The sequence below is a fragment of the Rhipicephalus sanguineus genome, chromosome 1 (genome assembly GCF_013339695.2).
Source record: "Rhipicephalus sanguineus isolate Rsan-2018 chromosome 1, BIME_Rsan_1.4, whole genome shotgun sequence".
NCBI classification, from domain to species: domain Eukaryota; kingdom Metazoa; phylum Arthropoda; class Arachnida; order Ixodida; family Ixodidae; genus Rhipicephalus; species Rhipicephalus sanguineus.
Genome location: NC_051176.1, coordinates 126,296,495 through 126,313,193, shown reverse-complemented (window position 1 = coordinate 126,313,193; position 16,699 = coordinate 126,296,495). Strand labels below are relative to the sequence as shown.

The 16,699-nt window shown below is 47.2% G+C and overlaps 1 protein-coding gene across 1 annotated transcript in view; it reads right to left on the bottom strand.

The window, feature by feature from the left end:
- The window catches only part of LOC119379132 (vitamin K-dependent gamma-carboxylase), a 58,337-nt gene that overhangs the window by 20,671 nt on the left and 20,967 nt on the right, over nucleotides 1-16,699 (bottom strand). The window contains exon 9 of the mRNA XM_037648323.2: nucleotides 12,916-13,094. Coding sequence (XP_037504251.2) covers nucleotides 12,916-13,094 — 179 coding nt within the window. The remainder of the gene's footprint in view (nucleotides 1-12,915; nucleotides 13,095-16,699) is intronic.

The window sequence follows — 16,699 nt, the reverse complement described above, 5'->3', positions numbered from 1 at the left end:
ATCCAAGCTCAAGCGAGCATATCCATGCGTTTCGTGGCATTTTCTATGAATGAATGAGAATTTATTGGTTATCGATCAATATTGATTGCGCATCGATTGGCCATCGATCGGTAATAAACGTGTGTCCAAGCTCAAGCGAGCATAGGCATGCGTTTGGCGGCATTTCCATAAATTATTGCGTAGTGATTGGTTATCAATTAGTATTGATTGTTTATCGATTAGATGCCGATTGGTATCAAACGTGTATCTAAGCTCAAGCGAGCATAGCCATGCGTTTCGCGCTATTTTTATGATTTTGGCTGCGCCCGGTTGTCATAGCGACGCGCAGTGACGTCATCGCTCGGCGAGGTTTCTCCAGTCCACGGATCGCACCTTACGTCCGGCTTTATCAGCTCCGCTGTTAAAAACACGAGACGGATACGTTTTGTCTGTGCCTATAGAATCTATAGAAGACACTGACACATCGGTGCTTATTTTTTCAATGAAAAAAGTGCTCTAACACCTCATGTGCTGTTTTTCTATCGCTTCTGCCAAGAACTTGCGTGTCACAAAACCGTAGCTAACACATACAAGAGGCAGAATGCGCAACCAAGTGCGAATATTTGTCTTCTCTATTATTTACATTTTGGGCATGCTTTCTTAATAGCTCATTTAAATATCTCTCAGTTTGCCGCAGCGCAAGGGTATCGAGTATATGATATGTCGTGGGCCTACGTGATAAGGCTTAGCCGCTTGTCTAGCGCCGCTGCCACGGCGTCTCTGTTATCACCCTTTTGCTGCGCTTAAAAAAAGTCACAGTTTCACCGCAAAGGCGAAGCAATGAATGCGATAGCAACAAATTGTAGTGTTACACGAAGTGAGGCTGGCAGCTAACTGTTTTGTATCCGATCTCGCGTAACTACAAAAACGCTGGTGTAAGAGAATACGGCCGCTCCAGGGAGCGATGCTCTCCGCATAGTCACTTCGCGTTTTCGAGATAGCGCGCGCGTCACCGATCGCGACCGCGCCCTTGCTCCTCGCGCGACACTCCCCCCTCCCCCGTTTTTTTTCATGCTCGTTAAAGATGGGTGGGGCGGGTTTCCTGTCTGCTTCGACGGCAGGCCTCACTAGCGGGGTGATGTTATTGCATGCACCCTTCGAGCGACGGAAACGGGACAGCTCGTTTGACCTCTGCTTCGGCCGCGTTCGTCGCCCCCGCTTGCGCGCTTTTAGCCGCGGTAGAACATACGATGCGCGGGGGGATTTTATCGATTTGGACTTCATACCGGAAGGACATGACGGCGACGGCGACTGCAAAAACCCGTCGAGACTGTCCATACAAGTGCTATCGCAAAAAAAAAAAAAAAGCGCCGGTACTGAAGCTGGCTTGCGCATTCATGATCGTCGAGGCCAGTTCGCCCGTCGCTGTGTAGTCGACGGCGAAATAAAGCCCTCTGCGTTCGTTCGCCCGTTGAGCTGTTCTTCCGTCCAACACGACTGTATTGGGCGCGAGGAGACACCGTAGCGCCGTCATGCGGAAGTGTCCGTGTGACGTGCAAGGTTGGATTGCTACGCCAGCCTCTCCCGCTCAGCCCGCAGACGCTTTCGCATCTTCTTTTTGATTATAATTGTTGTATTTCACTTTGACAAAACTAGTAAAATACTGCTGTGGCTTCGTCACTGACTGTACGAAATGCGAACTAACTGCTCCGAAAAAAAAATATTACGTTCCTGAAAATGACTGACACCACCTTGACTGCCGGCTATGGCCACCGATGTGGAAGGCACGGGGGCCAAGCGCGCTGCTCTTGTAAAAGGTAAAGAACGTTCCTTTTGTGTCGGAACTAAGCATCTAGTGGGCTTTAGTGTGTGCTTGAGGCAAAGAAGCATATTTTCGCCGCAAGAAATGCGTGAAACGTGACCACCGTGTAACTTCATTCAATGTGGGTTCCCATTTAAAAACGGGTCGCGGTTGACACGAGAAAGAAATGGCATGAGCAAATTTGCATTCCTGTTTAGTACACATAGTCCTCTAATACAAAGCACGACGCGAGTGTTTTGTCCGCTTTGTGGGAAGCAATCCAACATGCTTGCTGCTGCATGCAGCCGCCACCTTTCTCAAATTATTGGAGGCAAACGCACAAGAGCTATATGCACGCTCGCGCCTCATTCAGAGTTCTAGCTAGATAACATTTCACATAAGCACATGCTTTTCTGCGGCACGATCTTAATATATATCTGTCGCTCCTTATTGCGCGAGTTTTCTACGGTTTTCACACGGTGTATTTTCGATCGCCATCGAGCCACATCGACATGAAAACTTCGTACGATTTACTCCGTTCTGCAGTTGGCACAAAGGGGCCAATCGCGATCGAAAAATTAGGTCCCGATAGAGCTCAATTGCGAAGGAAATGCACCGTGTGCCAACCGGTTGCATTACCTTGTGCCTTTTAATGCACTAGCATGCTGCAAGGGGTAGCTTACTGTGATCTAGATGGCAATTTTATGCTTATGAAGCGCGAAAAACACGGGAAGAAGCAGAGATACACACAAGGCAAGCGTTTGTTCTGTGTATATCTGCTTCGTCCTCGGGTTGTTGTTGTTATTTTTTTTGCGCTTCATAAGCATTGTCGTGCCTGGGTATTTGGATCCATCTCACCGCTGCAACCAGTTGTTGCGACCGGGTATTTGGATCCGTCCCTTCTCGGCAACCAGGTTGTTGCTACGATAGGGCAGCGTCCGTTTGGTAGCGTAGTCGAGTCTCCGAGTTGAGGAACTGATGCTATAGCAAGATGGGAAAACAATAACAAGTTTACTGGCACTTTTCGTACACTCAATTACATCGTGACAAGGTCAGAGTTCATCGACAAGCGAATTGGATGAGCCTGTTACCGTCGTTTTAACCCCTCAGACTGGCTCCTCCTTCTTGATGACCACCAATCACACACACGACCCCACCCACCATGGCACAGTCCATTTCACTGTCGCTGAGCGGTCGTTGCACTCTTGAAACAGCAAGGGTCAGGTGGTCAACGGCACGCTTGTGGGGGAAGCAAGGCGACAGGTTCCTCGGGCTCGTTCCTCGTACTCTTCTTTTCCCCGAAGGGCAGAACGTGCTTGCTCCTCCAGTTCTTCCCCGAAGGGCAGAACGTGCTTGCTCCTCCAGTTCTTCCCCGAAGGGCAGAACGTGCTTGCTCCTCCAGTTCTTCCCCGAAGGGCAGAAAAGGGTCTGCGGCGACTCCTGTCTAAAGATACAGGTCATGTCGTTTCGGCAGCATACCAAGTCAAGCCCAGGTGGCCCATTGTCTCCGGCTTTGCCGTCCCGGGAACGCCGTTTCCAGGAAAGATGCAGGTGTTCTAGCAGTGTGAGAACGCCTCGCCCGCCGATTCTCATGGTCAGCGCGACGCCACCGACTGCCAGTCATAACAGCATGAACCGATTCCAACTAAATCAGATAGCTGTGTTCGCAATTTTATGCTTCAGTTAAAATACCAGTATCCAGCATTTACAACTTCAATGATAAGCTGTATGACACTTTGTGGCTGCTGATATAAGATGACTCAATGCTTGAGGCCCGTGTACTTAAATTTAGTTACACGTACAGCCCTCAAGCTTAATTTCGACCCCATATAGGTGTTAGAAATTTCCGGAGCTCTCCACTACGGCGTCCCTCATAATCATATCGAGGTTTTTGGGATGTGAAACCCCCAAAATCATAGAAGGTGAATCAGTGTTTGAAGCTTGTCGTGTTGTCGTCTGAAGCGCAACATAAAAAGGAAGTCACACTCGATGGGCTCATTGGGCATCCTATATAAGCAAGTAACCCCATGCATGAGCTGGAAATAATAATAAAGGAACGTCAGGTGACAGCGGTATCACGCCCTTGCAGAGCAGGGTAACAGTGAAAGTGAAAGCTCACACTATAGGCTCGCCCAGTGGCACGGATCAGTATCAGGTACCATGCCGCCGATAACTTTGACTGCACTTCCCCACATTGTGTAGTCTCTAAGTGTCCGCACGAGTGAAGTGAGAGCAAAACAATGCTGTTCAAAGCGGAAAACGCCATAAATCGCGGTTAAAAGCAACGCGTTCAACCATCCGCTTCACTTCGCCGGAGCAATGTGAGATCACGTGATCCAACCCTGCACGTCACAACGATCGCAGCGCCCGCGTCTCCAGTGGTGGGCCTCGCGCCCATATATCCCGCGGAACACGTTACAAAAACACTCGTGCTTCTTTTCGCAGACGCGCTTTTTGCCGCTGCAAAAGCGTCAGTTCAGTTTCCCAATTTTCTCGGGCGCTTAAAAATCAGTGCCTGTCCGCTACCTTGACCATGTGTGAGAGCTTATGAATGTAAGACGCAACTTGTGGCTTAATCCTTTAGGTCTGCATTGCAACTGTTTCCATTTGTGTTCCACTTTAAACTTTTGCAGCAGTGTCTCCGCAACAGCTGTAACGATTGGCGAAAGGAAGCGAATTGAAGCTATACCTGCATCTTGTATGAGCTCGATTCCATCAGCGCAGAATCCATGCAAAGGGAGGCGACACTCATCTTGACAACATTGAAATGCGATGAATCGAACGGCAAATCATTCTTTACACGGGAATCGTAAAAATTGATGCCGTTAGATTTATTTCTTGTAGGACAGAATCGAGTCCACCATCGCAGTTCGCACGGTGGGAAGAAGAGACTAAAGGGAAAGAGTGAAGAGAGGGAAAAAAATGCAGAAGAGTGGTTCGTTGGGCTAGTTGGTTACACATTTTGTAAATAGGAAAAACAGCGCAAAAGGAGACAATCCACAAGCGAAGAAACACACATGACAAGCTCTGTCACGTGTGCTTGTTCGCTTGTGAATCGTCTCTTTTGGCGCTGTTTTTGACATTTACAGAAAGGGAAAGAAAGAGGTCGATTTATCCGGGTGGGTCAATCCGGAGGCGCCGTTTACGTGAAGCAGAGGCTAAAGTCCGGGTGTGTTTGCTCCGCCAGGGTGCCTTAAAGGTGCAAACCTCGTCGTAGTAATGAATCCCCACGGGTCCCCTTTTCCCCGGACACGGCTAAGTCACGCACGGCTGCGCGGGAAGGAGGGGGTGGGGTAGGGGGTGCAACTACGCAAAACACCAAACGACTGCCGAAGAAGACGCATCTGCGGGCTTCTGTGGACGCACTGAAAGTATACGCAAGCACTAGATGCAGGGCGTCCAGTACTTGTAAAGCACTTGGAGCAGACGGTGTTGTCATCTTATACCGGTCTCACACGGTCACTATTCATCGCGATCGGGCCTGATCCGGATAGAGCTACTCGATCGTGATTGGCTCCTTCACGCAAGCTGCAAATGGGAGACAATCACTGTTGAGAAATTTTATCCAAATCCGGCTTAATCGTGATCAGCAGTGCACCGTGTGACACTGGTTTTTCTTTTTTTTTATTGCGTTAGCTTGCCCTACGGCATCAATGCACATTACACAAAATTGTGCAGCTGTGTTTCCTTCGTCAAGTCCAAGAGGAACCTATGATTCGGACCGTATATCCATCACTGCAAGACAGGCGGCCTGGTGTGCTGAAGTCCAGCACGCCGCAGGTGGCGTCGACGAGCCGCTTGTAGCCCCAGACATGTCCACGAAAGGTGGTTCAGGTCTGCTTCCCGCACCGGCGCAAAACAAAATGGGCAGCTTGAAGTTGTGTCGGTGTAGCCCCACTTAGCGCGGATTGAAGGTGTCACAGCCGCACTCACGCGAACTCTTCGGAGCGATACCTCCTCTTGACGAGTAAGTCCACTCGGGAGGTCATGACCACGCGGAGGTATGAGAGCTCGCGTGGTGCGCCGAAGATTTTCTTTGCGAACGTCCACAGTGTTAGAAGGCGGCAGCAGGAGCAGACGTAAGGGGTACTAAATAGCATGCGAAAAGCGTCAACCATGAAGTGACTACACTATTGCGGCGACTTGTCGGTCTTCCTCTGGCAATTTCTCGGGAGCAACTAGTTCAGCGGTGTCGTTCGTTGTGAATCAGAGGATGAAAGACGTCAAGGGAATACATGTTAAAAACTAGCGGTAACGCTCTCCACAGCTACCTTATCCTTCGCTTCTTTTACAGCGAAAGCTGTTATGAGATCATTTCACCGGCCGTTTTTGGCGCCGTAGTTGTCCGCCGCCGCCGCCGCCGCCGGTGTCCGTAACCACTATCGCTCGAAATAAGAAAAAAAAAACGAAATAAGAAAAAAATTCCAGGATGGAACGAGGTTCGAACCTGGGCCCTCTGCGTGGGAGCCCAGTATTCAACCTCTGAGCCATGCCGGTTTTTTTTTTTGCTTTATTGCCTGCTTCCAGACATAAACCACATCACAAACACATAGAATAAATAACATCAAATGTTGTCCGTCCTACTGGACAGACATCAATTTTAAAATTCCTTGAGCACTGTCAAGGGTTCCACTCTCGATAACCACTCAGGTACAATCTCCTGCGTTTTCTGCAATTCAACAAATTTCGACATACACTCACGAAAGTACATTCTTGCGGGCCTTGCATCTGGATCGCGGTGAAATCCTGCCATACGCGCCCGCCATAGACAGTGGAGGCCGGTTAACATTATTAAGTCTAACGGCAATCCATTCTCATTATCTATTGGGAGAAACCTGATACCGTATTGATCTAACGGGAATTCCTTCTTGATTGTCCTCTGTAGTACATCCCAAAAGTACACGCCCTCCCAGCAATGTAAGAAAACATGGTCAATAGTTTCTGGCTTATTACAGATAAGGCAGTCTGAGCCCCAAGGTAAGAAAAAACCACGCTCCTCAAGGAATACCTTGACATGCAATGTGCCTGTGTGAAGCTTAAAGAAGAAGGACTTCGTGGAAGGCGCCACTTGCATTCTTTTAACCCTTTTTAGCACGTCCTGCCCTTGGCCTCGACTGTGCATGGCTCTGTACAGAGGGACGGGTAAAATTGCATCACACACATCTTTGTAAAGCTTTTTACGTGACACTGAGAACAGATACTCATTAGAAAATCTAACAGACAAAAAGCGAATACTTAGAATCACCTCCTTGAGATACCCGCAGACTGCGCCATTCATGTGATCTGTACCGACTACATATTCAGGTAGAGCCCTGATGAGCCTCAATTGGCACACCGTGCGCAGGAAAGGGTCACTCACATTACGGAAAAAGAAGAACCTGTTTATGATTTGCCGAATAAAAAGATGTGGCAGTCCCAGACCTCCTTTCTTTACTCGTCTAAACAGATTGGTTCGACTGCATCGTTCCCAACTAGAGGCCCACACGAAAATTGCGAAGACACGATGAAATTTCTGTATATTTGCCCGTGAACAATGCAATACCTGCATCACGTACCACAGTTTCGACGCGAAGAATAAATTGCAAACCGTAGCTCTTGAGAACATTGATAGGTGATTACCCTTCGACCTATTCGCTTTCAACTGAATTACTCTTGCCTGTTCTTGCCAATAGTTATCATTGTCTTTGTAGTATTCGAGCGGTACACCTAGATATTTGGCAGGTGTCGTCCCCCACTTAACATTGGCGAAAAATTCTGGTCTAGATGACCACACTCCGTGCCAAAAACCCAAGCACTTTCCCCAATTTACCAGACTACCAGTTGCATTGCCGAAATTCTTTACTACAGTGATAACCTGTGCAACACTTTCTTTGTCGGTGCAACAAACTGCGACATCGTCCGCGTATGCCAGAATTTTGACTTCTGATGCCTGCAACCTAAAGCCGTGAATGCTGCTGTTTTCACTTATTGCCAAGCACAGGGATTCTATGTAGATGCTGAACAGTAGAGGGCTAAGCGGACAGCCCTGACGGACGGATCGCTTTATATTAATGGGGGACCCAATGACTTGTTAACCACTAAACGTGTCGTGCAGTTGCGGTATGCCAAAGCTACCCCATCTCTGAGTATGGAACCGACATTTACGTGGTCTAGTATGGCAAGTAACAGAACATGAGAAACGCAGTCAAACGCCTTTTCGAGATCGAGTTGCAGAATCGCTACACCGCCTTGACTGGCGTCGCAACACTCAAGCACACATCGCAATTTGTGTATATTAGTCACAATGGAACGTCCCTTGATGCCACATGTTTGGTGAGGCCCAACTAATTGTTTGATGACACCCTGGAGTCGCCGCGCTAGTACTTTCATCAAAATTTTGTAATCGCAGTTAGTTAATGATATGGGCCTATATGATGAAACTAGTTTTAACTTCTCTGTCTCTTCGGTCTTTGGTATCAAAATAGTATGTGCCTCACTAAAGGACCGAGGCAGACCGTTCAGTTTGTATGACTCGTTGAAGACATCTGTTAACAGTCCGGATAATTCACATTTAAATGCCTTGTAAAACACAGCACTGAGGCCGTCAGGCCCTGGCGATTTACCAGGATTGAGCTTATCTATGGCCTTTTCTACTTCTATTTGCGATATAGGTAGTTCTAATGCTGCTTTGGTGTCTTCGGACAACTGCGGCATTCTACTAAGGAACGCCTCTTTAAATACCTCCACGTCAACGGGTCTAGTCGCGAAAAGTGCCTCGTAGTGTTTAGAAAAAGCCTGTCCGATGCTGTCATTGTCTGCCATCTCTACGCCATCCACTTTAATAACTTCTATATGGTTCCGCCTCGCGTGACTTTTTTCGAGTCCAAGTGCACGTTTCGTTGGATTCTCATCTAAGGTAATTTCCATTGCTCTCGCTCGTACTAGTGCGCCTCGGTATCGTTCTTCATCATAAATCTCAAGTTTTTGCTTGATATTACGCAAATCCTCGACATATACCCCAGGTTTCTCACATTCCAGTGCTGTCAGCTTCTCTAGCATCAATTTTAGCTCTTTCTCCTTCTTTTTCGATTCAAAGGAAATGATACTAGATCTCTCAATTGCTTTCATTTTGATCCGTTGCTTTAAAAGTTCCCACTCATTTCCTATGTTTTTCCAATGAGCTGCCCTAACTTCCGTAATTTCATTCATCACAGCTACATTGAAGGCCTCGTCAAGTAAGAGATTAGAATTCATTTTCCACTGTTCCCACGTAAAGCTATTGCTTTCTTTCTTTGAACCTATCTGGCACTTTACGAGGCAATGATCTGAAAAGGCAACCGGCACAACGCAATAGCTTCTACATTGTGCTATTATGTCTACTGATATGTAAAGTCGGTCTAAACGGGCGTTGCTTGCACCCTGGAAGTGGGTGTACTTAACTGTGCGGGAACTTTCCAGACACTCTGCAATATCCACCAACTCATAATCCACAAGCACTTGCGTCAAGACATCACTGCTTTTGTCTTTAAACTTGCGACTGCTTTATCTATCTCCTTCCTTCAATACACAATTAAAATCCCCTACCAATATGATCTTCTTCTCATTGCACATGTACTGCCGAAACTTAGAAAAAAATTCGGAGCGTTCCTGCACGGTAGTCGGAGCATAGACGCAAAGAACGCGCCATTCGCTGTCACTATAAGCAATGTCGCACAATACAAATCGGCCTGAAGGACATGAAAATACATTTTGCACAACGAGACCAGGCAGTTTTCGAACAAAAAGAACACAGCCTCCGGATCTACCGAGAGCATGGCTCACAATGGCAAAATATCGCGACGTGAACTTGCGCACCATGCTCCCAGTCTCCTCCTCACCCTCCACTTTCGTCTCCTGCACGGCCAATATATCCAGATTTTCCTCCACCAACAACCGATACACTTGGCTTTGCTTCTTTCTAGAAGCAAAGCCTCTAACATTCAGAGTAGCAAACCTAAGAAATGCTTCAGGAGCCATTTTTATAATTGCGGGTGAGGTAGGCCCGGAGCATGGCGCTTACCTAGCACGTCTAGCGTAACGCTAGACGCCTCCGGGGCCGCCCGGTGGACCGGTCTCGCAGCCAACTGAAAACGGGTTGTCCACAGCTTTCTTGTCTATAGTGCCAGCAGGTCTTGCTCTGAGGCTGGTGCGCCTACCAGCCGGTGCTTGAAACTGCCTTGCAAAAAGTCCCTATACAGTCTTCATGTCGGGAAGGAACCACATTAACATATGTAATGTAGCGTGGTAGAAGAGTAGAATAAGACCCAAGTGTCACACAATGCGAATTCTGTAACCAGGCGTCACACAATGCGATTTGCGCAACGAGTGAGTTGTTGAATGCTCCCAACCCATTACAAAGGGGTCTGCCATAATTCTTCATCGTCATTAGCCACAGCATCAACAAAGTGCACATAATGCCTTACAGGTGTTTAGCAGATACCACGGTTCTGCGCAGAATGACGAAAAATTGCGTAGTGGCTGCTTCCTTCGTTCACAAAAATTATGATTTATAGCGTATTGGGTTCCGCGCAAGTGCACTTCTATTGGTTGCCAAGGAAGCCCATAAGGCTCCCATGATCCATTTCCTCAGGGTCTCCATAAAGTTAATTCCCTTTCTCTATCTCTTTCTCACGTTAGCGTATGTTATAGTGTGGTGGGAGAATGAAATAACGACCTGGCGTCACACAATGCGAAGTACGTAACTAGTGGGTCATTTAAAGCTTCCAACCGATTACAAAAGGCTCAGTCATAATTCTTCATCGTCATCAGTCGTCGCATCGAGAAACTGCACATAATGCCTTATGGTACCTCGCTTTTCCGCAGAATGACGAGTAATGTCGTGGTGGGTGCTTCCAACTTCACGAAAATTATTGTTTGTGGCGTAGTGGGTACGTTGCTAGTGTAGTTGTATTAGTAGCCACAAGAGAGTTTATAACGGCCTCTAGAAATGCCGCTCTTCGAGCTTTCGCTGTGGCTGTGCTGCGCTTTCCGCGCAGGCCTGGCGTTTTTTTCCCGTGATATCGAGCCTGCTCGTCGTTGGTGGCAAAGAAGGCGGAGAAGACGGTTGTGACAAGTGCATAGAAAGTTCAACATCAACGTTTAACACGTGGGAAGTTTGGTTTCTAGAAGTTCGATTAGTAAAATACGTAAATTCAATCTTTGAGAGAATTAGCGGCATCAACCCAGTCTCGAACCAAGCGCTTACAACATCATCAGATTGTAGGACTTGTTAGATCAGCTTGTAGTTAGAGAAGGAACATTACGATAAAATACGCGGTCATCTGAAAAAAAAAAGTCTTATTTGTGACGAAATACTATCTGGTAAATCGTTAATAAAAACAAGAAGTAATGGCCCGAGCACGCTTCCTTGGGGCACTCTTGAAGCCACTTGTTCATATGAAGAGATTGAATTCTTAACCCATGTGATTTGTACCCTGGAGTATAAAAAGCATTTAATCCATGCGAGGACGAGAGGGTGAATGTTACATATTGCTAGTTCTGCTAGAAGACGATGGTGAGAAACACGGTCAAATGACTTTGAGTAATCGAAAAGGCTGCGTCGACTTGAAGGCCAGCGTCTATATATTCAAGTCATGAATGAAATCAGCTGAATGTTGGACGAATAGCCCTTGTGGTAACCATGCTCATGCTGACGTTATGCTCTTCCAAGGAAATAATGTCTTGCGGCTCTATGACATTTTCTAAATGTTTGCAAAGTGTACTTGTTAAGGACATGGTTCTGTAGTTGAGAGGCGAAGAACGCTTGCCAGATTTGTAGGTTAGAGTAATCCTATAGCTACAGTCGTTAGGAATACTTGAATTTCACGATTGCGAAAATATTGCGGAGAGTACACGGAACAGTTATTGCGATGTGTGCTTATGAATGTTATGATGGAATTTCTTGTGACCACATGTAGATCGAATCGTCAAGGAATAAATTACTGCTTTAGTTACTATCTCAGACATGCTTACACCAGAAAGTGCACATAATGTAAGACAAGTGGCAATATTTTCGTGACTTAATACTGAGGAAAATACGTGATTTAGAATCTGCGCATGCATAAAATGCAGGAACCGTCTCGCCGTTTGAGTCTGCGAGGAGTGCGTCGGGATAAGAAGCTGGATTTATCGTGTGCCATAACCTGTGAGAAGCATGGACAGGCAACAAAAATTGTTGACATGTATATTTAAGCAGGGATCGATATTCAGCACGTTGCTGAATATCAGTGCATGCCAAACATCGGTCGGCAAACTCACTCATGAGTCGACTCACTCAGACTCAGAGGGGCCTGAGTTTGAGTGAGTCCGGGTGAGTAATATTTTGATAAATTTGAGTCCGAGTGAGTCCGGTTGAGGAAAATATTGGCGAGTCTGAGTGCGAGGGAGTACTATAAGCGCAAAATATATTTCTTGAGTGGGTTTGAGTGAGTTCCACCTTTCATTGCCGACCAATTGTCCTATCTATTCATCTTGAACATTAATGTCAGCCTTATATCGGCTTACGTTTATACTCAAGTCTATTCACACATATCTCAATGCACTCATGTTCATGCGCCACACCAGTATTTATTAGTCAGAGACGTGAATTGGGAAAGGTTCCATGACCCCCCCCCGCGAACGCTTTCAAAGTATCTCGTTTGAGTCGGGTATTTTATAAAAATGTCCTTACTGGATTAATGGATAACTGATAACTCGTATTTCAATGTATATGATCGAAAGGCGTATTGTAGATCACCGATTATGTGAAATATTGGCATTAAGGAGCATTGGCACCAAGATCAAGAAAAGGCAGTTGTACGCTCACGGACTCATGAGCCGACTCACTCAGGCTCAAGTCAACCCGTGAGTCTGAGTCTGAGTGAGTCCGGCTCACTAATATGTTGGTGAGTCTGAGTCCGAGTGAGTCCGCTTGAGGAAAATTATGGTGAGTCTGAGTGAGCTACAACTTTTTTGCCGACCTATGATGCCAAAGAGTATTTTAATCTGATTAAATCTGAGCGGCCGATCGCGTGTGTTTATAAACTCCACCAACACACGCGTGCGCCTTTATACCGAGCCAGGGAAGAGCATAGCAGCTGCCATCCATCCATGAAAAATACCGGCTTCTTCACGTTTACCTGGAAAATCGGCGATGAATTCGACATCGGTCAGCGTTGAAGCAGCATGCACTCGGCCCCGGACCTTCTTGAAGCTTTCCCTCCACTCACTGAAGTTTCTGAGCACAGGCAGCACCCATGGCACTTCGACGAACGGCGACCAGGGCTGCTCCAGGATATTCACCGTTGGGTCGTACATCCTGCGCCCAGGATCCCGAAGGATTCAGATACGCCGACATTGCCCTACTCATCGAACGCTTCACTGAATATATGCTGTACAGTCACAATCTTTTTGATTTCAGAGTGAACACAGCAGCGCGTGGCGTTCTGTACTACTAGCGCCGTTACGCGACACGCCAATTATTATTAAAACAATTATTATTATAACACTTACTACTTTGAAGTACACGGCTTCCTTACTGCAGTACACCTGCAGCAGACACGCGCTTGCTTGCCTGACGCAATGTGCGCGACGGCAGAATTCTCGCACGCCGGGCACACTGCGCGTGAGCAATGCTTCTCGTTGCCGCCGTTTAACTGCGCTGGGAGCTCGGAAAGCCGCGCGTTTCCGTGTTCATTCTCAAAAAGATTACGACTGTACTACACTCGCGAGCGAAAGTATACGGACCACTGTATACGGAAGTCTGCGTCGTAGTGGCGAGCCGTCTCTTGCCGATAGCATTGCTCTGGCCGTGCATTCGCCAGCTCTCGACAGCAGACGGCTCACCACAAGACGGTGCCGACGGCAGTTTCTGCACGAACTGCCACGGCCCGTATACTTTTGTTCACAGGTGTACATGACTACATCACAAGCTTTCTCAGATTTGCCGTTGCGTGGCCACAGCGGTCAACTTAAAGACGAATGAACGTACAGAAACGTCGTGCCCAGTCGTGGCTCAGTGTGCATGCAATTCATTCAAAGCGCTTACTGTGTATTACGCACGAACAAACATACATATAAAGTATGGTTGACCCCCCCCCCCCCGAAAAAAAATTTCTGGCTACGCCCCTGGTTTAGCCACGCTAAAAACACTTGTTCTAGTCGAGTATAAAGCAACGCGCTTTTCTTAGTACCATAGACGCAGTTTGCTGAAAATTTGCTATATAACGGTCGAATGACTTTCTAGAAAACAGCAGCTTGAAATGTGCACAGACCACGAGACCGAGCCAGCGCTGGCCAACAGGCGCTACTACAGTTTGAGTGATCGTACTAAAATGTGCTGACACCGGACGCCACCAGAACGGCACGATATATTGAATATAACGGGCGGGCGCCTTTGCCAACGTTTAGGTTTATACGTCATGCCGTGCGTCCAGTGAAGCTCTGTCCTTCGCCATGCGCGTTGCTGTGCAGTCAGGTCAGAAACTGCTAAATGATGATGATGATGATGATGATGAGGCTCGAGATGATGATGATATTGGCGACGCTCGAAATGAGACTAAGCTGTCTCTGTCCACACACTCGCGCGCTTACAGCTTCGCCGTCCGACGGCTTTCAAGGCGTGGAACTGGCTGAATATTTCTTTACAAAAGGAGGTACACTTCGAGAAGTACAACATATGACAAAGACACTCAGTAGTTGTTTGTGTGCACATGTTACGGTGCTGCTGTCGGCATGAGATGCTTCAGCGCTCTTTCTTGGTTTGTGGAGATAGGTTTGCACTAGGCTTACCTACGAGCGCGACCGTGCAGGGACGCGACGTTCTCCACTGCCGCCGCGTGCGACGACGCTGCGGCCGGGTTCGTCGTTTTCTCCGACACGGCGCAGAAACCACGCACGAGGCAGGGTAACAACAACAACGGGTTTATTAACCCAAGATGCAGCACAGTACGACAGTCACAGGCTTGCAGGCCGTAAGGGGAACTCCGCAAGACCGATCGAGTACGCTTGCCAGCGGCGCTAAGACTACCACACAAAGGGCAGCGGTCGAGCACACGAACGAGAAGCCGCCTGCTAGAGCAGCGCGTCAACCTCTCGTGCGAATCGTCGGGCGCATCTTAGCAATCTTAGCTCGTAGGAGAGGAGGATGTCACCAGCGGCCCAATGGGGAATGGCGCTGCGTTGTGACGTAGGTCCGCGCAGCGCGCCAGCGTAGCGTGCCCGGACATGCCAGCGCGGGACGGAGCCGACGCTTGGCTCGCCCAGACAAAGAGGCGCCCTGGCCGCCATCTTGGCGATTGCCGGCGCCTAAGTGCGCCCGGGCTACGCGGCCGGCATGCGCGCGGCAGCTGGGGAACGAGGCGCCAGGTAGGAGGACGCTCTCGATCCCCACAGGTTAAAAGTTTGTTTTTTCACAAAGGTTGACATTCGGCCTTGTTAATAAACCACTGAACATTTTGCGAAGAAGCAATGCAAGGACGAATAAGGAGAGACCCAACACGTACGCTAACTTTCAACGAAATGGTTTGTAAACAGCACGAGGCACAAATTTTTACAGTGGTAATGTCCACATGCTGCACCAAGACCACACGCAGCGTGTGGGCATCGCCGCTGTATAAATTTGTGCCTCGTGTTTACTAAACCATTTTGTTAATAGAGTTTATTCTATTTTTCCATCGAATCGCGCAGTGACCGAATGCCGTAACACCGTACCAGAGAATATTATATCCAAAAGCTTACAGGGTCATTTTGCGACCTGATAGTACCTGATACATAATGTACGAGAGACTGCCCGGAGCCTTGAACAAACGTACGCCAGGTGAGAATTCCAGGCGAAGTCACTGTCAAGAAATACACCAAGGTATTTAACAGTTGAAACACAAGGAACGGGTGCGCAAGTACACGGAGAGCAAGAGGCAGAGTGAGCCAATAATGGGAGGCTTAAACTAACTTTCTTCAATGGGTTATGGAAACGAATAAGCTGTGGTCTAGAAACGTCCACGTTAATCACATTATTGGCGAACGAATTCATAACACTTATCGTAGTATCTTGCAAAAGGGAAATTGCTTCTGGAAAACGGGAATGCCGAGGCAAAATGACAGTGTCATTAGCGTACTGAAATATGTCAGTAGATATAGCAACGGCGAGATCATTAACACATAAGTTCAAGAGAAGTGGACTTAATATTGATCCCTGAAGCACTCCGGCTTTTATAGAGGTCATATTCCTACGGCATTGTCCTGTGGAAACTAACTGCATTCTATCGTCTAAAAAGTTAGTAAGTAATTTTTAAAAAGGCCCACGAAATCCAGTCAATGATAGTTTTGTTAATAGTAGAATATATGACAAACACTATCAAAAGCTTTGCTAACATCAACGAATAGAGCGCATACAACCTGGCCAACTTCGAAAGCAGAATTTATAAGGTCTGAAACATACTCCAGGTGGTCTTGTGGGCCTTTACCTGGTATAAAACCGTACTGCGCATTTGAGATAATGTTATTGGCATCAAGGTACTTAGACATGGCTTGCAAGAGATGTTTTTCTAATATTTCAGAGATGCAGGGTAAAATAGAAACTGGTCGGTAATTTTCATGTTTATTTCGAGCACCTCCCTTGAACAGGGGAATTACTGTTGCCTTTCTCATTTTTGCTGGGATAATTTCATTATCAAAAATATGGTTCAGTAATGTTAATAACATAATAGCATTAAGGTTTCTGCGTAACTCAACCACGGAAATTCCATCAATGCCAGGTGACTTGTTAGATTTTAAGTTAAAATGGATTGATTTGAGATCACATTCTGAAATAGAAGGAAGGCGCGCAGATTTGCATGTGCTGTATTTTAGAGTACATATTTCGGGGTGCGGTTTAGCAATACCAGACACACGTGAAAAGAAAGTATTGAAATCATTTGCACCAGT